The sequence below is a fragment of the Calypte anna genome, chromosome 4A, assembly GCF_003957555.1.
Source record: "Calypte anna isolate BGI_N300 chromosome 4A, bCalAnn1_v1.p, whole genome shotgun sequence".
Classification (NCBI taxonomy): domain Eukaryota; kingdom Metazoa; phylum Chordata; class Aves; order Apodiformes; family Trochilidae; genus Calypte; species Calypte anna.
Window position 1 is genome coordinate 758,070 of NC_044248.1, and position 21,036 is coordinate 779,105.

The 21,036-nt window shown below is 47.4% G+C and overlaps 1 protein-coding gene across 1 annotated transcript in view; it reads left to right on the forward strand.

Annotated features, from left to right (window-relative positions):
• The first annotated feature begins 854 nt into the window (after window positions 1–854).
• Window positions 855–21,036, forward strand: part of USO1 (USO1 vesicle transport factor) — a 29,940-nt gene continuing 9,758 nt past the window's right edge. The window contains 15 exon segments of the mRNA XM_030449667.1: window positions 855–993; window positions 1,339–1,425; window positions 1,539–1,603; window positions 6,798–6,877; window positions 8,935–8,946; window positions 11,622–11,722; window positions 12,328–12,430; window positions 12,589–12,644; window positions 12,966–13,086; window positions 14,755–14,933; window positions 15,696–15,836; window positions 16,603–16,691; window positions 17,386–17,540; window positions 17,792–18,003; window positions 18,646–18,666. Of these exon segments, the coding sequence (XP_030305527.1) occupies window positions 928–993; window positions 1,339–1,425; window positions 1,539–1,603; window positions 6,798–6,877; window positions 8,935–8,946; window positions 11,622–11,722; window positions 12,328–12,430; window positions 12,589–12,644; window positions 12,966–13,086; window positions 14,755–14,933; window positions 15,696–15,836; window positions 16,603–16,691; window positions 17,386–17,540; window positions 17,792–18,003; window positions 18,646–18,666 (1,488 nt within the window). The 5' untranslated portion in view covers window positions 855–927.

Consider the following 21,036-nt stretch of genomic DNA (forward strand, 5'->3'; position numbering starts at 1 on the left):
AAAGCTTTGAAATAAAGAGCTCCTGTTCTGGAGAGAACCCCTGGTTCTGGTCTGGTTTGCCTCTGGGTGCGGGGCCAGGCTCTCCCGCTGCCCAGCTCGAGCGTTCCTGGGCAGCTCCGGTACCGGTCGCAGAAGGTAAGAGCTTTAACCCATCCCCTTGGGAGCCTTTCCTAAACCCTGCAGAATCCGGAGCCCTTTGCCGTTACGAGAAAAACCCCTTGTCCTCTTAAAAAGGAAAACAAACAGAAAACAGTCAAACGAACCAACCCCCAAACGATTTCTTTCAAGAGGGAGGCTGCAGGGCGGGTGAGCCACGGCTTGGGAGTGCTGCGGGAATGCAGTGCAGGTGTGCTGCGTGCTCAGGGTGTCACGGGAGGTGCTCAGGTGTGACTCCTGGCGTTCCCAGAAGTGCTGTCAAACAAAAACCTGCCTGTTCCGTGATGCCTGCGTTGTATCTTCAGAGTGAGGCATTGGTTCCTGGTGTGTGTTGCGATGGGGGAACACGCTGGGTGTTGGAGCACCGGGTACGTGTGCGGTGTGAGCCGCGGGGCTGAGCTGAGAACGTCACTGCCTTCTCCAGCTGGGGGAAGGCTGGGGCCCTCGTGCCCTTTATGTGGGAAGCTGGGCAGGGGCAGCGCTCCGCTCTGCAGCCTCGGCCTGAGCGGGTTTCGGGGCGGGAGGAGATGCTGCCCCTCATTAACAGAGCGCTAATTACCGGCTCTGCCCACGGGCGCCTCTGGGCGTGGCCGGGCAGGGGGCGTGGCTCTGTGCTGGCCCCGCCCCGCTCTCGCGGCGGCCACGTCTGTGCCACGTGGCGGCGCATGCGCGGTGGCCGCTTCCGTGTCTGCGGTGCCGGTGACCCGGGCCCCGCCGCTCCCCCGCTCCCCCGGCCCCGCCGCTCCCCCGGCCCCGCCGCTCCCCGCCGCCATGAACTTCTTACGGGGCGTCATGGGCGGCCCCACCGCCGGCATGCAACCCTCCGGCGCAGAGACGGTGAGCGGGCCGCCGGGCGGCTCGGCGGGGCCCGGCGGGGCGGGGGCCTCTGCGGGGACAGCCGCGGGAGCGGCCCCGGTGCCGCCTCCCCCGGGTGCGGGTCCCTGATGCGCACCGCGGGGTTCCCGTCCCTGGGTGAGCCCCGGGCTCGGGTAGGGCCCGCCGGCTGGGGCGGTCTGTCGGCCGTGCCCCCTGGGCTGCCCGGTCCGGCCGGGGGTGCCGGCTGCTCCGGGACCTTCCTGCCGGGCGCAGGGAGTTGCGGGGTGTGTGCGGGGCTGCCGGCGGCCTCCCGCTGTGGCTGTCACCCTCCCGCTGTCCCCTCACACGGGTCTCGTCCCTCCCCAGATCCAGAAGCTGTGCCACCGGGTGGCCTCTTCCACGCTGCTGGATGACCGGCGGGACGCTGTGCGGGCTCTGAAAGCCTTGTCCAAGGTGAGCACCGCTCCTGGAGAGCCACGCAGGCTCCTCCTGGTGCGGGGACGCTGGGGAAGCCTTGCTGGGGCTCTGGGGCAAGGGCATTAAGTACTCAGTTAATGTTTTTCTAGAAATACCGTCTGGAGGTGGGTGTGCAGGCCATGGAGCACCTGATCCACGTCCTGCAGACAGACCGGTAAGTGCTCTGCAATCCCCCCACCTCCTCACACACCTCCCCTGCCCCCAGAACCAACACGGGGGACCCATCCCCTCTGCTCAGGGAGCTGGGATTCTGACAGACAGCTCTGAAATAACGAGTGGGGAGAAGCTCCTACTCAGAGGTGAAAAGGACTGCAGGAACCTGGGTGAGAGGGACAGAAAGAGCATCCCCAGAGTTAGGTGGTACCAGCGTGTACCTGAATGCTTCTCAGTGTCCCCTGCTGGGGATGGTAGCTGCAAAATGGCCATGGTAATTAAATACAGTACTTGAAATAACCCAAATCAACCTGCTGTGGGGCACAGGGTGAACCAGACAGCATGAAGAGGGTGAAGTCAGCAAATGTGTTTTCTCAGCTGTGTCACCAGTGACTTGTCAGAATAATCCTGCCAGGGGAAGTAATGCAGGCTGGTATGTGGAAGGGCTCAGGTAAATAGGAGAGCTGGACTCTGTGGCTGCTGGGAAGAGAGGTGACACTAGTCCAAGCAGCTTATGAGGACTGGAATGCAATTTTTATGCAATCTAGCATTTAAAGTATCTTTATCTGTCTCTCTGCAACTGGTTGCATTGCTGCACTGGATAGTACCTGCATGTTGTAACTTGGATCCTGTTTGCAGTGCTCTGGTTTAGGCTGCAAACATTCCACCTTTGTGATGCTTAGGTAAGCAAGTGCCTTGTGACACTCCTTCAGGCTGGATGTGAACATCAAGCTGGTAAAAATATCTAATAAAAACCAGCCCTAAATATATGTGTGCTACAGGTGTGTGTACATGGGCAGCCAGATGGAGGAGAGTTAGGGAAGCAGCAGCTCAGTGTCTAGAAGTGGGCATCTTGCTCTGCTGGTGCATGCAGGACATGAAGCCCTTGCCTGGCTGGGAAGTTCTGGTGGTGTCCAGGTGAGTCTGTGGTACTGACACTCCCTTGGCTGGCAGGTACAGTCAGTGTCTGACCTGCCTGCAGCTTGTGTGATGGGAACAGCAAAGGGGTGGTGAGAGTGACACCAAGGGGAAGCCCTTGAAAAATGAGGTCAAGGAGGCTGCTCTCATCCCCTTGTCTGCTCTTGGGGCCAGACCTCAACCTGGAGAAGGGAGGTGGGGCACTACTGATCTCTTTCCTTCTCAGTGCTAACCCATCTGCCTTGCAGCTGCTCAAGATTATTTTTAAGAGGCAGCATTGCAGCTTCAAAGAAAACAGAAGGCAATGATTGAACCAGGCTGCCTTCTTGTACATGTTTGTGTGGCTCACCTGGTGGTGCTGAGCACTGGTGGATGTGTTGCTGTGACATTTACAGCTGCAGAAGGACTAATTAGATGAGAGATATGAAAAGATCAGGAAAGCTGTGCTGAAGCCTAAGCAGTGACTTCTGTTCCCCTCTCTAGCTTAGCTGTGAGGAAGTCTGCTTTTCCATCCTTGTTGGGTTGGCCTGAAGGCAGGTGACTGAGGTCCTCAAGGTGAAGCTGTTTGGCCATGAAGCTGCAGGTGGTTGTTACCTCAGTGACTGGAGATGTCCCAGAGCTGTCTGCCTGTTGTCTGGGATGTTTGCCTGTAGCTGCTGTGGTTTGTGTGCCTCAGGATGTGAATCTGATCCGTGGGATTCCCTTCTAAGTTCCCAGTTAAGCAGAAGCAGGGCTTGGCTGGGCGGTATGAGGGGAGGAATTATCTGCTCTCCAGCCTTGTTTGCATGGATATGGATGGGGCATTTGGGTGGAAAGAATGCCAGCAGCAGGCACGGGTCTCTGAATTCCCAGAGCCTGGGTGCATGTGTGGGATGGCTGACTGGTGTGCAGACACTGCAACCTGAGAGCAGAGACAAGTGCAAACATGCTTTCCTGTTTGGTATTTACCCAAAATTAATGGAATAGTTCAGGATGCACAGCTGTTTGATCTTCAGCATTTGTCTTGCTGGAATATGTAACAGCAGTATGAAAAACTGGAGCAACATTGTTGGTAAGAGATGATTATTCCTAATGCAAATGAGCTCAACCTGAAGTCAGTGTCTAGTAGAATAAAAGTGATTTGGTTTTATGACCCTCTCAGCCAAGGATGGTAACAGTTCTTAGCTTTTTTGAGAATCATATTAATTATTATTCACATAGTCCTCGAGTGAAAAAGTATTTGTATCTCTGGTGTATCTCCTGATTTTGGTGAATCAATGTGCTTATCACTTCAAATACCAAGAAAAGGAACAAGTACAGAACAGTTCTGTAGCTGTTCTTCCCTTCCTCCTATCTGCAGCCTCCTTGCTTTGCTAATCATATACTTTCCTTGTAGTAAATTGGGCTTTTCTTCAGCTCTTTGCTTTATAGACAGCACACTGGTATTTTCTTAATTCTGTAGTTGTTGGTATGGGGTGAGAGGCACTTAGAGCTTCATCTCCTATCTTTATAAAGAGAAGGTCTGGTTTGCATGGCTGTGCTGAGGTGGTGAGTGCTGCTTCTGTCCTGGTCTTGTTTCTGTCCTCAGATCTTGCACTGCTGCTTCCAGTGATTGGCAGCCTTCATCCTGGAACAGGAATACCCTTCTGTCTCTTAACAGAACACATCATTCCAATCACATGGTTTACTAGAACTTTGCCTCAAGCTCTGTGTCCTGCCTGAGCACTCCAGACTGACTTCTTTGCTGAGTTTTCCAGCTCTGCAGATCAGCCCCCCTGGGGCCTGGTGACACTCCTGAGTCACCCTCCACATGCTCCAGACTCTTGAACACACCAGTGTGTTTATTGTGTAACATGAACTAGGAACTAATACCTGCTAGAGGACTTCCCCTGGCTTTGATGTTACCACATCCCACCAGGGATTGTTTTGAAAAGAAGTTGGCACAGAATGTAGAACACTTTCTGCTGGTATGGGAGGAGGCACCCGGGTGAGAAGTCAATGTGGTCTTTAGCTGCCTTGGTTCTGCTTGCATAATAAGGTCTTTAGATTTCAGCAGGACAGTTCTAATAGCTTGAAATCTAATAGGAACCAGAGAGAGACTTTTTTTTTCCCCTTAAGGCACAAACTGCAGTTATTTATGTGCCTTTAGTTCCTAATGCTTGAGTTGTGATATGCTTCTCATTAAAACCTCTATAAGGTGATATAGATGTCACCAATCCTTTGGTAGCTTTTCCATGACTTGAGTTTTCCCTTCCAGGCATGCTGTGGTTGATGACAGGAGGACACTCTGCTTTTCCATGCTTCTCTTGATGGCACAGATACTGCTTTGTCTCTGTTGGGCAGCACAGCACTGTAGTTCAGAACATGGTAGTTCTTTTCTTTTGCTGTGTGAACTTATGGGATGGTGCACTGACACTTCTGCATCTTCTGTGGATGTGTGAGAGACTCCAAGTCTATCTCCTGGCTGACTTTCACTACAGAGCCAAAGCTGCACAGCATTAGTCTAAGCAGAATAATAAATACACCACTGTGTTGAGCAGCAGAAAGGCAGTGAGCAGGGAAGATGGGATGCTGCTCTCCTCAGTTTGTGATGCTGCTATTTAGACAAGAGAAACAGGGCCTGCTTTTACTGCTTATTCTTTTGTAGCTGCTGTGATGTCCCTGACAAGGGAAAGGAAAAGCAAGGCTGCAGTGTGTTCAAGTATCTGGGAAATAATTTCTGTGTGGTTTTCAGATGTGAAATTGTTGCAGTTACACGAAGAGGAAAACCACAGACTGTGCTGTTGTGTTTAAGAACTAAAATTAAAACAAAGGGAGAACTTAAGCAGGCTGGAAATATGTGTACCTGCTGCATGAGAGTGTTTACCTGCACTAAAAGCTTCTGTTCCTTATTTTGACTGGCAGTTTGAGAGAGAAGATCATTTTGTCCCCATTTATTTCCATTACAGCACAGCTGAAAAGCAGGTGGTATCAGCTGAGTGCCACACTGAGGAAAAATGCATGTGTCCTGGGAGGGCATCAGCAGGACCAGGATTCAATTAATAGCCCAGCATGAAAGAATAAACTGCCCTGACACCTGATTATCTTGAGATTTGTAGAACAAGAGGTGTTACTCTGGCACCTCACTCAAGTCCTTGCTGTAGTGCTGCAAGAAGTGTAGGTATGGATTGCTCCGTTCTGTCTGCTCTGAGATAGTGGCTCACCTGGAGGCATCTCTTGGTTCCAACAACTGCTGTGGGTCTGTTGTCTTTAATTAGTGGTCTGGCAGAGTGCTGGCCTCACTTAAGGCTTAGTTGCTTTTTTGAGGTCTGTGCTCTGAACTGGCCTAGTAGTGTCTTAAAATGCAAATTTATCTTTGGTGTGGAGGCCTTGCTTTGTATGCCTTGGAGATGAGTGGAAGCAAACACAAGTTTGAAAGAGGTCTGGTGTGGTCAGCATTCTCTTGGTGCTTGGGCAGGACATAAAACCAGCTGAGAGCTGTGTCCTCCTGCACTCTGCAGTGCCTTCCTCTGTAAGGTTAGGGTTTCTTTTCCTTTGTTGCCTGACCAGCTGTGCTTCAATACTTTTCTGCTTTATGAGCAGCAAAACAAGAAGCATAAATGGTCACATTTCCAACCCCCCCAAACTCTTCCCTGTTCTCTGTTGTACTGCAGGGTTTAGAGATGGTTTTGGTGTTGCAATGCAGAAGACACAGGTCTCCCCTAAAGCAGGGTTACCACGAGAAGAGTCTTGGTGTAAGCAAGCTCATGCTTGGGTCAGATTGTCTGCCCAGCAGCTCTTCAGGGATGCATGGAGTTCAAAACACCCTTAATAACTGGGTGTAGTCTGAGCTGACCTGTTTGGGAGGATGTGTAGCTGCTGCCATCCCTTTCTTGTGAAGGTTTTGTCCCCAGTTCTCTGAGGGGGCAGTGGGGAGGTGCCTGAAGCTGGTGGGATGGTGCTGAAGCTTGCCTGCAGCTTCACTGGGAAGGGTTCCTAATCCCTGCTGGAGATGCCTCCTGCTGTACCTGAGGAGCAGGTTGGAAGGAGTGACTCAGGGAATGGAAGAGGTGCTCACAGTGAAGCTGCCTGTGGTCATCTTGTGTCACCAGACTTTCTGGATGTACCTGAGGGAATGGGACTGGGACAAGCAGTTTGTTCAGGGACAGCACAGCACATGGGTCCATGGTGTTACAAAAGGTCTGTCAACATCAGTCCTGATGGCTAATGCTGCAAAGGGAACTGCCTCTGCAGAAAGACAGTTTTGTAAGAGTTGTTGGAAATAAGTCATTAAAGAAAAGTGGTTCTCTCGTTTGCAGTTCAGATTCTGAAATAATTGGCTATGCCTTGGACACTCTCTACAATGTAATATCCAATGACCTAGAAGAGGAGGAGCAAGGTAAGCACTGGGTAGTAATAGCTGTATTAACTGTGGGGGTGTTTCCCTGGGTGGTTTTGCTGACATTATAAACTGTAACACTGACTGACTAATGCAGAGCCTGAGTTGTCACTGTGGAGCTGCTACCACAAGGCTCAGGGGATCTGCTTGTATCCAGCTTGCCTTGAAGTAATACTGGATTTCTTGCTTAATAATTTTAAAAACTGTCCTGTGACCAGCAGCCAGGCTGGAATGGGCTCATTCACTGGGTTTTTTCTAGTTTGTAAATAAAGAGTCAGGCCATTCTTTGCTACTGGGAAAGGGCAGTTCTGTTACTGTCAGATGGGACCCTGATGATTTCACAAGGATACTGAGAGTTTGTCTTAGGTACCTATGATAAGCTGGCAAGTGTACAAAGCTTCTTTTAGAGCCCTGCTGTGGCAGTTTAGGAAGAAGCTGTGGATGTCCTTGCCAGGATAGCCAGATGTAGAACTAGATGCTGTACAGCTGGGCTGTGAAACTCCCTGCCCCTTCTGCCTTTTTCTGTTTTTGGAGGCTCTTTAGGATAGGCCATCAAAACTGGTTTCAAAGGCTGATGAAGAATGATTGCAGCTGTTAATAAATAACCCCATGTTTCACAGAAACATCAGTACCCTGGAGAAAAAGACAGCAATAACCCAGAGTAGGCTTGGGCAAGAAGAATGTTCTTAAAACTAAGTACCTGAATAGGTGCTGAAGAAGAGCCAGATGCTTCTGACAAGTAACCCAGGTGTTGGTTATAACCACTTGAGGCTCTGGAGGGGTGCAGAGGGCAGGACAGGCTGAGATTCCTTGTTTTTGAACATCAAGGAGGTCCCTAGAGAGTGGGGCTGGGATCTGTCTGGGGGCTGTGCAAGTGCCAGCCTGGATGAGAGGAGAGCCCTGTCTGCTGTGTGTGAGCCTGGGGTCTCCCATCACTGGGGAGGATGGAGCTGTGGTCACCAGGGCAGGGGCAGGTGAGTGCCAGAAAGGTGAGACTGAGGCAGGCTGTGTAGGAGAGCCAGCTGCAGGACTCAGCTCACCAGGCACTTGTCCTGCTGCAGGTGTTCTTTGGAAAGCCCCTTCTGTCATCTTGGCTTGAGCACTGTTTAAAACATTAACTAAGCCAAATGGTTGTAGGCTTGCTTCCTGAGGCTTGGAGAGGAAAACAAGAAATACAAAGGCTTGTTGGACATCCATCCTGCTTTTGGATGAACAAACATGAAAATCCATCCAACCAGCTTCTCCAAAAAACCCCACTCAGAGGTCCATGAGTGCAGTGTGAGCAGAAGGCTGTGTTTAAGATGGCTGAATATCTGTGGGTTCAAAACATCCTGCATTAGCCATTGACCTCAAGAAGCTTTGATTATTGTTTTTCAGTTTCCATTACATGCAATGGACTGCAAATGCTGCTGTGAATGGGCAGAATATGAGATGATACTGCTGCTTGACTTCAAGTCTCTTTTCTGCAGTATTTACCCCAAGATATTTCCTCAAAGACTCCTTAGGTGATAACACTATGGAAAGTAGGTGAGGGTTCTCCAATATGAATTAATTACTGCCACTTGGCTGGCATTACTTTGTGCAGTATGTCCTTCTGTGGTGCCTTCTATAATGAAGTATCCTATATAGCTGCAGGAGACTTGGAAGCTGCAATCCTTCTGTGATGTGTCCTAACCATCTTGCTGAGTCTCTGCCTTTTCCTTGTTCATCCAGTGGTCTGCTCTTGATGGAAGGAGTTTTGAACAAGATCAGAGTTTTATGGTGTTGGGAATCCATATTCATGGTAGTGGCCTTGATGGATTTGACAAGAATGTGTTTAGCAGTCTCTTAGAGGGAGCAAAGCATTGGGGGAGCTGAGTGATGGTGTGTGAGCTGAGCTGTTGTAGGAGTGCAGGGCTGCTGATTGCAGAGCTGCCTGGAGGAGTAACTGCTGTGTAGAAAGCTGGGATGGCTGCTGTGAAAATCTGAGCTTATGCTGCTGTTGGTTGTGCTGTTTGGAAAGCTATTCAACTTGTAAACCTGTCTCTTGTTTCTTTTTCTCATATCTGCATTGACAGATGACTCTGAAGGTAAACAAATCTTTACTTGTATAAATGTGGCTCTACTAGGCCTAGTTGCTACTCACCCACAGCACGTGCTGCTGTCTAAACAGGTTTAAAAAGGACACTGTCAAGATATGCATTGGAGCTTCCTGAGAGCTTTTTACATTCTGCCCTGTGCTCCTCCTTTGGAGCTGAAATGTCTGCCCAATTTTATGTCATTTGGGCACGTTGAGTGCCAGCAGATCTCTGGAGATGGTAATAATGATAAATTCTTGTTCAGGATGTCATGAACGTGTGCAGCTTCAGCACTGCTGGGATTTTAATGGACAAAAGGTTATGAACAGAGCTTCTATTGTCAAGAAGCCCTGAGGTTTCACATGAATGCATGTGCTGCACATAAGCATCCTTCACAGTGTCTCTTTTAAGCAATGCATGTTGTAGTGTTCACTGCTACCACTAAGTTACCACTAACACTTAGTGTATTCTCTTTTTTAACCTGGTTGTACCAAAGGGCACTTCATCTGTCATAATAAGATGAAATTCTGGTTTGCAGTGCTGGTTGGTAGAATCACTATGAGCACACCTTAACAGCCTGAAGTCATTCTCTTTGAGCCCTGTGAACATGCAGGTTTACAAAATAACTACAGGTGGAAGTCTGGTTGCAAGATCTATGGTATATCCACATAGGTAGAACATGCACTTTCACTTTCCCTGTTTATTTCTGTCCAGCTCCTCTCTCCCCTTTTTAAAAATGTAGAAGAAATAGGGTAAGTAAAAAGCTGGAGGATTTTGGGGCGTAACAACTTCAATTTGGCCCTTTTATGGGAGGGTCCAGAGCATCCTGAACAAGAGTCATGCTTTTTTTTGGAATCAATAAAAACTACAGCAAACTTACAAGAGGCTCTAAGTTGTGTATACTGCTCAGGTTTTCCCTGAGCACCATAACCTCGTGCAAGGACAGGAGTTGGGATGAGAGTAATCTTTTTCTGCAGATAAACATTTACAGCAGCCCAAAGCTGCTTCTCTACCTCCTGATAAGCCTGCTGCAAGGGAGAAATACAGCTACACTCTGTTAGAGAAATCAGCTACTCTCTGTCTGAAAAACCAAACAAAAACCTCTTTCCTGTGTTGGAAATCCTTGGAAACTGGATCTTATAAACTGATACCTTGCAGTAGGTCACTGCAGCCAACAGTTTGAATTGTCTTGGCTGACAGAATTTAAATTGTCTCAGCACCAGGTGTTGATGCTAGAGTCCTTTATCTCTGTTTTGCCATCACCTTGCTGAGGTAGAGTTTGAACCCTGTGTGGTCTCTGACCCTTTTTGTGGCTGCTCAGTTGTTAATGGTTTGATAGTGCTCCTTGGTGAGACTGCAAAGCCTGCAGTTGAAGCAGGAGGAACAAAAGTTTTGGTTTGCCTTCACTTATCAAATCCAAAGATCTGATTTAGGTCAGAAATCAAGTGGGTTTATCACCAATTTTCTGTGCTTCATGCTTCAGCCTGCTCCCATGCCCCTGGCTCCATCAGGTGCTGGGTGTGCAAGAAGCCTTGTGAGGACACAACCAAGCCAAGAATCCATGGGAGACTCTTCAGATGGGGTGGCTCTGGTGTCAGGTCCAGCTGAATTCCTGCCCCTGTTGTGGGGCGGGATCTGAACCACTGCAAAGCAGCTGAAGGGCTGAGGTCTCAAGCTGCTCTGGACCTGAAGGAAATCTCCTCTTCCTGTCCAGAATGAAAGAAACAATCCCTTTGAATTAGAATTTCTGTTCCTTAGGTTTTCCACTGAAACTGTGCCAAGCAGTAGTACCACAGGCTTGTTCTCTGAACCAGCTTTGTAAATTGTCCCTGGGAATAGAAAAACAGTGCTGGGCCCCAGTCTGCATGATTTCTGTTGTTCTGTAGGACACACTTGCATTTGGTTTTTTTAGCAATAATGATGCATAAAATAACTGTAAGAGGTAATTCAGGTGCTACCCCAAGTACATGACTGGAGAGTAAGTAAGGGATCCCTCATTGCCCCTCTGAACACTTGTCTGGATTGGAGGACAGAGGTTTTGGTGCTCATTTCTTTCAAACTTAATCTCCTAATGTTTAGGTTGTGTTTGTTGCTAAACCAAAACAAATAGATGAGGTGTTTGAGTGTTTAGCTTCAGATGGATTTTATTCCCCACCACTCCAGTCCTGCTGGTATGGGATGTGCCTTGTGTCTGCACATTGGGGAATGGTCCTTACGAGGAACCTCTCTGCTGGATCCCTTCAGCTGCACAGGAACACAGCCCCTGTCAGGCTTCCTGCTCCTCCTCTGCTGGAGGGAGGGTTCTCTTTGCTTTCTGAGCTCTCTGCTCACTCTGCTTGGTTGTACTTGTAACAGGCACCTGTGGGGCTGAGAACTATGAGGCTGGCTGGATATGGTACATTAAAACACCATCTAATAAGATTGTCTTTTAATGCTGAAAACAGCATGTTTAGTAGATTTTTTTTTTGTTCCCTCCTGCTTTTAAAATAAAAATACCCCTCTATAAAAGTTTTCTTTTTTTGTGCAAAGCTTGTGTCAGTGTCTGTAATGAAAATAATTCACTTAACATTAGAGTATTGCTCTAATAGGCAGTTGTTCTCCATGGCCCTATTTTAGTCAGAATAAAAATTACAACTATCTGAACTTCTTCCAGTCTTGTTGTAATACATTGCTTTTTACTGTTACAGAGGAGAACTTGCCAAAACAAGTTGATGACCTGGGAAGTCAGTTCACAGAGATTTTCATTAAACAGCAAGAAAATGTCACACTCCTGCTGACACTTGTGGAGGTGAGTAGCAGGATTGTACTCGGAATGCTGAGGGATGTGTAGTGCTGTGCAGGGAGGTTATCTTAATGGATACAGCTGTGGCTTTGTCTGTCTGGTGAAGTCTGCCTCAGCTGTGAGGTGTTCTTGGACAGAGTAAATGGGAGGTGGGAGGTAGAAGCCCACAGATTTGTTGTGGTTGGTCAAGTCTGTCCATGGAGTCATTGGTTCTGGAGTTTTCTCTTGCTGACAAGACCCTGTTCTAACAGAGAAGCTGCTGTTACTGTCTGGGAATAGGAAAAAGATACAAAAGAACTTGTTTTAATTTCCCACTTGGGTTTCTGTCTAATATAGGCTGATCCCTGTCTTTTTAAAAAGAAGAAATAGCTGGGAAAGCTATCCCAAAGGAGAGGAGGAAAGGGAACTGCTAGGAGGTCAGGGAGCTGCTAAGGAAGCAGACAGAACCACTGAACAGGAGAGCCTGCTGACTTGCTGGCCACGTGCTGTGGTGGGATGGATGAAAAAAGAAACTGACAGGAAATGAAATCCCTTATCCAGCTGATATCTCTTCATAAGTAGTGTCCAGAAGAGAGAGTTGAACTGAGGAGTGTCTTACTGTGTCTTTGCAGGAGTTTGATTTCCACGTGCGTTGGCCAGGAGTGAAGCTGCTGACATCCCTGCTCAAGCAGCAAGGGCCTCAGGTGCAGCAGATAATTCTGGTCAGCCCCATGGGTAAGTGTTGGAGCTGACTGCTGATAAACCTGAAGCTGGAAGCTCAGCTAACATCATGGCAGACAGCTGGAGAAGTGTCAGTAGTGATGTTTTAAAGAGCTCCAATATGAAAAAGCTGCACCTTTTTATGCTGTTTTTTTTTAATGTGTTTCTTGCAGGTGTTTCCAGACTCATGGATTTACTAGCAGACTCTAGGGAGGTTATACGAAATGATGTAAGTACAGAACAGAGGAAGTTTATCCTCCTAATAAATGGCCTAAATGATCTAATTACTACAGAAGAGATGAGGTGCTTAACAAGTCCCCTCTTCTGGATAGTCCCTGAGTATCCCTCTATGCAGTGAGGCAAGAGGGAACGATTGCATGGTGTCCATGGGGGGCTTTGTTAGGTGTGCTGAGTTGCAGGGCACACAGTTCTGTCCTGTGCTCATGGCCAAGGGTTATGCTGCTGATCTAGCACCTTTCTAAGAGCTGTGAGTCGTGAAAAGCAATGTAAGCTCTAGTAAAATCCATTTCTTCTCTCCTTACCTGCCAAGGGAGTGTTGTTGTTACAGCAGTTGACAAAAAGTAATGCAGCCATACAGAAGATTGTTGCCTTTGAGAATGCCTTTGAGAGACTTCTGGATATCATAACAGAGGAAGGAAACAGCGATGGAGGTACAGAAACAGTTCAAGACTTACAGCCATAAGGTGACAATGTTTACAGTGTGTCCTTGGAGCTAGGTCAGAGCCAGGAGGGACAAAACTCAGCCTGCTGGTAACAAAACTAGCAAAAACAGAGAGCAAGTTGGAAGTTGCAGCATCTCCAAAGTGGTCCTGAGGTGCTCAGTTAAAAGATCAGGTATTTCCTCTGAGCATGTGTAGTGAGTGTTCCTGCTGGGCTCCTGCCTGTCAATGTGTGTACCACAAGTGGCAGTGTCAGGTGTGTGTGTGTGGTTGTCACTTACAGAGTTAGGCAGCTGCATTCCTCCTGTGATGTCCCTGGATGCCTGGAAGTAACAGCTTGAGTTTCTTCAGCCTCACTGGTAGCTGCAGTGTTCTACTTAGCTTCTTGCCAAATGATTTACCTGTTGGGGAAGACAAATGTTTTTAAAAATGAGCAAAAATGATGCAGTACTTTGCTCCTTTTTTATTAGCATCATATTACAAATTTATCATTAGTTGCAGTTTGCTACAGGATCTATTTCAGTAACATGACAGGTTGCTGTTCCATGACCTTTCTGTGGGCTGCAGGAGCAGTTACTGCTTCTCCTCCAGCTGAATTATTCCAGGTATGTTGGCATGGAAGGATCAAGCAAACCTTTGCTTCAAAGCTGCTATTTTTAGGCAGTAATAATTTTAGGAGACTTGGTATGTAAATCCCAAGTGCTCCAGATTCTCTGCTTACCCTCTCCTGTCTGCAGCCTTGCCAAGGGCTGGGTTATCAGCTGTGGCTCTGCTGGAGGAGCAGGGAATATGACACGGGGAAGCAGGGAATGTGGCAGCTGGTCTTGCTCCGTTCTGTGTGTTCAGAGTGCAAGGAGGAGTCTCCACCCTTGCTGTCCAGTCCAGACTTGGAGGCATCCCAGCAGTCCCAGAAGCAGGCTGCTTTGAGTCCTGCTGTCTTCTGGAGGGACTTGTCTGAGGATTTTCTCTTCATAGAATACATGGCTGACTAGAAGCTATGGTGCTTTCTCAGTTCAGAGAAAAACTGAGGGTAAAAAAAACCTAAAAAGCTGTTGCAATTCCAAGGAGTTGGGTTTGAATTGGCTCATCTTAAGGGCTATTTCTAAGAATTGCTTCTCCACCAAAATAAGCCAAAAAATAGCTTTGAATTGAGTTGAAGATGTAGCTAGTGATTAAAGATAAGAAACGTGTAATTCAGTAGTAATTTGTGCAGTTGATCCATGATGCAGTTCAAGTGAAACTTCATTTTAGCTCTCACAGTACAAAGAGACAGCAGTGTTGCCTGATGCTGAAGGAGGTACAGAAAGTGCTTGTGAGGATTTTTGTTTGAAATTCTCCCCATTCCTACCCAATTAACTCATACAAACTGCATATCCTTTGAAAATAAGAGGTTTGGTTCAGTCTTGTGAATAAAACACTATGGTTTCCTTGGAAATATGCAGATTGTAAAACTCAGATGTAATTAATTTAGGGTGACTTTTAATTATTTTTCCATATGTGCAGGTCACAGTTCTTAATACCTGTGTAAGATTTGTTAACAAGGAAGAGTTGAGGAGTGTGTGCCCTGTTCCATCCAGAACATGCTTAGTGCCTGGACAGGTGGTTACTTTGCTGTGTGTCAGTTTTTGATTAATTTTTGGGGGGGTTTTGTCTCACCAGGAATAGTAGTAGAAGACTGTCTCCTCCTAATACAAAACTTGTTGAAGAATAACAATTCCAATCAGAATTTCTTCAAAGAAGGTTCCTACATTCAGCGTATGAAGCCTTGGTTTGAAGTTGGAGATGACAACTGTGGGTGGTCTGCACAGAAAGTAACCAACCTTCACCTCATGCTGCAGGTAGAACACTCACCTAACTCCTCAGTCAGCAGGTTTTCAGCTCTCTTGCAATGAAGAATAAGTGTAATGCACCAGTTAGCTGTGAAATCCATGTGCTGTCTGCAGCTGGGAATTAGCTACTGACATTCCCAGGTGTGCTGCGTTCAGCACCAATACTGATGCCAAAGGGTAAGTTGGGAATGGCTGAGACTTCATTGTGTGTGGCTTAAGATGGAACTGTGGTTTGAGCTAAGTGCCTAGAGCTGTTCTGTATACAGAATCCTCCTGTAGGAATTCATGTATGGACACAGAGTATTAACCAAGTTCCAGCAGCTGCTTTCATGGTGGGCTCCTAATTATTGATTGCTGGGATTATAATTATTGATTGTGGGGCTTCTTCCCTTCTGCTCACCCTTCCACAATGCACTGAGGTTTCCCTGTCCTGTGGCACGTTGTGTGGGAGCTGAAAATTAATGATGAAGGTTCTGACTTTCTAAAATGTAATTCTGATAAATGGCCAACCAAATAAAAAAAATGCAGCTTGATTTTTCATCACTTCATTACAAAGTTTGCAGTGAAGATTTGAAGGTGTTAGGGAGTTTCCCTGAATGCAGTATCAAACAGCCATATGTAGCAATGAGATGAAGGTGTGCTGTCTCTTATGCCCATTTTTAGTAGCCATTCTTTTTCATGGCTGACCTTCAAATGGATGAGTTTTTGTTTTGCCTTTCAGAAGGTCTCGGGCTCTCTTCACACAGAAATGTTGTTTGCTTTTCTCTCTAGCTTGTGCGGGTCCTCGTGTCTCCCACAAATCCCCCCGGTGCTACCAGCAGCTGCCAGAAGGCAATGTTTCACTGTGGGTTGTTACAGCAGCTCTGCACCATCCTGATGGCAACTGGAGTTCCTGCTGATATCCTGACAGAAGTAAGAGGGAGCAAAGAGGTGTGGGGATGGGGGCAACTCACTGGGTGAAAGCAGGAGTCAGCAGGGATAAGTGGTTTCTGCAAAGGCAAACTGGAATTACAGCATTTGCTCAGGATGTATTTCAGATGGCAGAGATGTCAGCTTCCTGTGTGGGCAACAGAAATGTAAGGTTGTCTTTTACAACCAGAGAGTCTTTGGATTTGCTTAGTTTTTCTGTCAGCTCCCAGTGCAGCCTAATGTGGCTGACCTGATTCATGGTTTTCCCTGGTTTGGGATTGTTTTTATTTTGAGAAAGTCTAGAAATATTCTGACTGAGCAGGTTTCCAGTGATGATTTTTAGTTCTAGAAAGCCTGATCAGCACTGTAGGATGAGGTGTGTTTTCCCTTGGTACCATGCTGTGCTTAGCTGAAGCTCAGGCTGGTTTCTTTGGCATGGCCCCTGTTCCAGTGCTTTCACCTCTGAAGAGTTTCTGAAGTTTCACCTTTTGATTTCTCAGAAGTGTCCAGTGTAGCTGGCTGTCACTGCAGAACTGGTCTGACACACAACATGAAGGTGGAGGTGTCTGTCCCCTGCCCTTTGCTCAGCACACTTCACAGGTGTTAGTTGTTTGGGTTTCATTTGAAATTGTTTTATGGAATAAATATCTGATGTTTGGGATGTATTTTTCAATACTAAGCTGCCAGGATGACCTTGAATAATTTTGAGTGATCTGGGTAGTAAATTATGGCTCACATTTAACTACTTTTTTTTCTGTCCTTTTTGTAGACCATTAACACTGTATCAGAGGTCATTCGAGGATGCCAGATGAATCAAGACTACTTTGCCTCTGTAAATGCACCCTCTAATCCACCAAGGTAGAGGAAGAAAAGTGTTTAACTGTGTTGGGTAATGATGCCTTGGGATGGGCAATGGCAGCATTCTTTACATTCAGAGTTTGGGCTGGTGATGCACAGCAACAGCTTCAGGTTCACAGTGGAGTGTTAGCTGCAGCATGAAGGTGTCAGATGTGTTTCCACAGCAGTTAATACAAGTCTGGAACTGATTTTACTTGTTATGTGATACCTGAAAAGTGAGTGAGTAGTACTTGAGAAAGTGCTGGGTTGGGATAAGCTGCTCCTGTGAGGCAGAGGATGGGCTACAGAGAATTTAGAGGCTAAGAAAATAGACAGGTAATTGGTATTCACTCAGCCCAGGGAACAGCAAGTGTTAGCTTAATGAGGTCTGAAGGTCACCATTAGGATATGAGGGTGAGGGTATAGAAAGAACATTCTGTCTTACAAGTTGCTGTAGTGGCCTTGTCAGGCATCTTGACTGAAGCCAGCAGGGAAATGGGAAATGAAAATGGGGTTATGTGTGAGGGATCTTCTCCTTTGTGTTTTAACTGGCTGAAAAACTTTGGTATTAAAATCAAAGGCTTTAGTCAGATGTTTGAAATGGCACTAGATGGAATAGGCAAAATCTCTTTCCTTCCCTGGAGAATGCACTCAGCATTGTATCCCCTGGCCTCCTTCACACCTCTGTCCTAATATTTTTGCTCTTTCCAAACAGGCCTGCAATTGTAGTGCTTCTGATGTCCATGGTAAATGAAAGGCAGCCTTTTGTGCTACGTTGTGCTGTTCTCTATTGCTTCCAGTGCTTTTTATACAAAAACCAGAAAGGACAAGGAGAAATTGTTTCAACACTACTGCCATCTACTATTGACGGTACGTGAGGCAAAGGGCTCTGCAGGGGCTTGTGAATGAGCATCCAAAGCAGCAGCTGATGTCTCCTGCAGGACTGGTTCCTTGCCACTGAGTGCCTGTTCCAAGCAAGATTAACTGGCTTAGGATGGATTTCTCTAAGACTTCAACCAGTTTAATTTACCTGGATTTTAACTGTTTGCTGATTTCTTACATCTGTTGCTGGTTTTGTGGTTTGCTTGCATCTCACTGGTGCCTCTTGGTCCTTCTGGTAGCTACAGGTAACTCTGTCTCAGCTGGTCAGCTGCTGTGTGGGGGCCTCTTCTCCACGGACTCCCTGTCCAACTGGTGTGCTGCTGTGGCCCTGGCCCATGCCTTGCAGGAGAATGCCACTCTGAAGGAGCAGCTCCTGAGAGTCCAGCTGGCCACCAGCATTGGCAACCCCCCCGTCTCCCTGCTGCAGCAGTGCACCAACATCCTCTCACAGGTACCACACAGACTGGGCAGCAAGGGGCAGAGGGATGCTGCTCTGGGGCAGGTCACTGCTCCTGGTACAGTCAGGGGGTCCTAAAGCTTGCCTTAAAAGACAAGGCAAACCAGCAGGACCCCCACTCACATCTTGTTACTGAAGAACTGCCTGGGTAGTACTTAACCTGTGGCTGCTAACTTGGAGCATTTTGAGAATACCCAGCTCTCACCTATTGATTGATGTTGGGTTTGCTGTTCAGAGCTAAAAGCTTCTCTCAACTTGTTCCACATGTTAACATCTGGCTTTGAGTGTCACGTTGAGGGAACTTCACCTCCAAGCCCACACTTCCCTGTGGCATGTGCTGCTTTTTCCACAAGTAGTTGTGATAATGAGCTAGTTAACTCTGGCAGCAATCAGACTCTCCTGTATTTGAGAAAGATGGCAGAATACTGGAATTTTACTTTGTTCAGGTGACTTTTTCATCTGCTCTAGCTGACAATAGACAGTGCTCCTTTTTATCCTTTTCCTGGGTTTTTTTTGAGTCTGTAAAACTGCCTGTGGCTCTGGCCTTAAATGATACAGGAGACTCAGCCTTTGGGGGGATGTTTCTGAAATGTGTTGCACTTCAAGGTTCTCAAGTAATATGTGTGTAACTTGCAGGGTGATAAGATCGACAGACGGGTATGTATTTCCTGGCACAGCTTGGGCACTTCCTTGCCAAAAGCAGGCCTTTTCCTCTTCTCTTGGGTTTTGCTGGGGAGGTTTCCTTTAACTGCTTTTTGATGTGTTTCCACTCACAGCTTTGTGTTGCAGTTGGGTTTGGGGTTTTCCCTAGCATAACAAGCTCTTTCTGTGTCTCCAGGGGATTCTCTGGGGGTGCTCCACAAAACTATGGGGTAGAGTTCTTGGGCAGCACTGGTGCTTTCTTTCCCCTGGGGTGGACTTGTTTGCCATCTGTTCACCCAACACATGCACTTTCTTGTGAGGAAAATTGTTGGAAATGCTGTTTTCTAGGAGTCTGGGCTGTAGGAAACAGCTGGTATGATCTAAGTGGGAATATGCTGCTGGTTTCCTGACTTCTCAAAGAAAAACTGTGTTTAGCCTGCCTTCCAGCCACTGGGTACCCTCTGCTTACCATCAGAGGTTTGAACACTGTACTGCCAGCTGTGGCCAGCAGGGATCTGATGTCTGCCTGCAGACCCCTGAAGTGAGCTCTTTGACTTCCAGGCTGTTACCTGAAGTGCTGCCAAGCTGGCTGCCAGTGGTAAAAAAGAAACTGTAAAGTGTCAGTGCTGCAGATTTATCTGCTTTATTTACTGCCTTTCTCAGCATTAGTGCTGAGAGGTGGGCTTGTGTTGTTGTTGCCATCCCTGAGCTGCAGAACAATGTCTGTGGAAAGCTGTCATCTGTCACAGTAGGGGTTATCATGGGGTGTCTGGAAAGCAGTTCAGCGTGACTTGGTTAGAAGGGGTGTTTCTGGACCATGTGGAAATCCTTAGGCAGAATATGTTAATGTGACCTCAGAACAGCATGCAGTGCTGGAGAATAAATGTGGTTTGTGGCTGGTTCCAGCACACAGTGTGTGCTCTAAGTGCCAGGGCCCACAAGGCAAAGCAGCTTTGTGTTTCTGACAAGCCAAGTGATGTTCCTACCAGGGATCTCTTCAGAAGCTCCAGGTGTGCCAGCAATGCTGCTGAGTGCCCAGGGCATGTGAACTGGCTAATGCTGCTGGGATAGTAAGAGCCAGTGTTTGTAAACTAAGTGAGGGAAAGGTGTTTCTAGGGTTGCTGGCTAGTTCTGTTTGAAGCAAACATTTCCTTTTGTTCAGTTAGGAGAGAACTTACAACTTACTGTTCATCAAAAGATGGAGTAACTTGTCTTTGTGCAGTTAATGGGTGTCATGGTTTGTCAGTAATTAATCTGAACTTTCAACTACTGGTTCTGGTCTCTCCAGGTAACTTTTCTATCCCAGAAGGGTGAAAGCAGGATTGTATGGTTGGTTGCCAGCACTTAAACTGGTTAAGTGTAGCAGTTTCCTACACCAGTGTGCTTGGCAGATGATTTTCTGTAGGAGCTTGTAAGACCTATCATTTGTCACCTTGTGTCTTAATTGATGCTTCATTTGAAGAGTGGAGTGTGGACACAGTTCTGAACCTTACTCAGTGGGTAAAGAAAAGTGGTGAGACATCCTGTCTCATCTTTGGGTGTCCTGTCTGGCCCCTGTGGGTACAAGCACTACATGGTAGGAAGTATCTCTGAAATATATCTTGTCTTTTAGGCCTAGGGCAGGGTCACAGCAAAGCTGCAGCCAAGCTTATAGCAAAGACCAGTCCATGACTGCTGGCAGGGCATGCAGTACTCACTGTGAAATGCATCAGGCTGGTGGGGATGACTGGTGGGGGTGGCTGTGTTCTCTGCTGCTCCTGCACACCTCACTGGGGTCTCTGGAAGCAATGATGATGGAAAAGGGCCAGATGTTCCCTTTCCTATCTGTGCAGCATTAGGGATGGCTGCAGTCTCAGTATCTGCACTCTGTCCTCTCCTCCTTTAAGGAGAGTGTTTTTTCTTAGTGATGGTGATCAGACTGCAGCAAAACAGCACCTCAGATGAAGTCTTTGAAGGCAGTCTCCTCATGGCTTGGTGGGTGGTTTTTTTCCACAGTTGCTAGGTTCAGTTCCTGCCTAGCTCCTGGTCTGCAATGGCACTTGGGTAACTGGGAGCCTCCTACAGAAGAGCTTCTTGCCAGCCTGCTGCTGGTTTGGTGGCAGAATGGGTGATTCACAGATCCTGGGGGGGCTCAGCTGAAGTTAAAGACAACCCTGCCTTCAGCCCTGGAGCACAGGGGCCATCAGAAGGTCAAGGTCTCAAGCAGAGACTCTGATGCTGCTGAATACTTCTCTGTTCTGCCACTGCCTTGATCCGGGCAGCCACCTCTTCCAGGGTATTTTCTCTCCTCCTTTAGAAGATATCCCAGCACTCTGGCCCCTCAGTTCAAGAAGGACAGGGAAGTGCTCGAAAGAGTCCAGCACAGAGCTACTAAGATGATTAAGG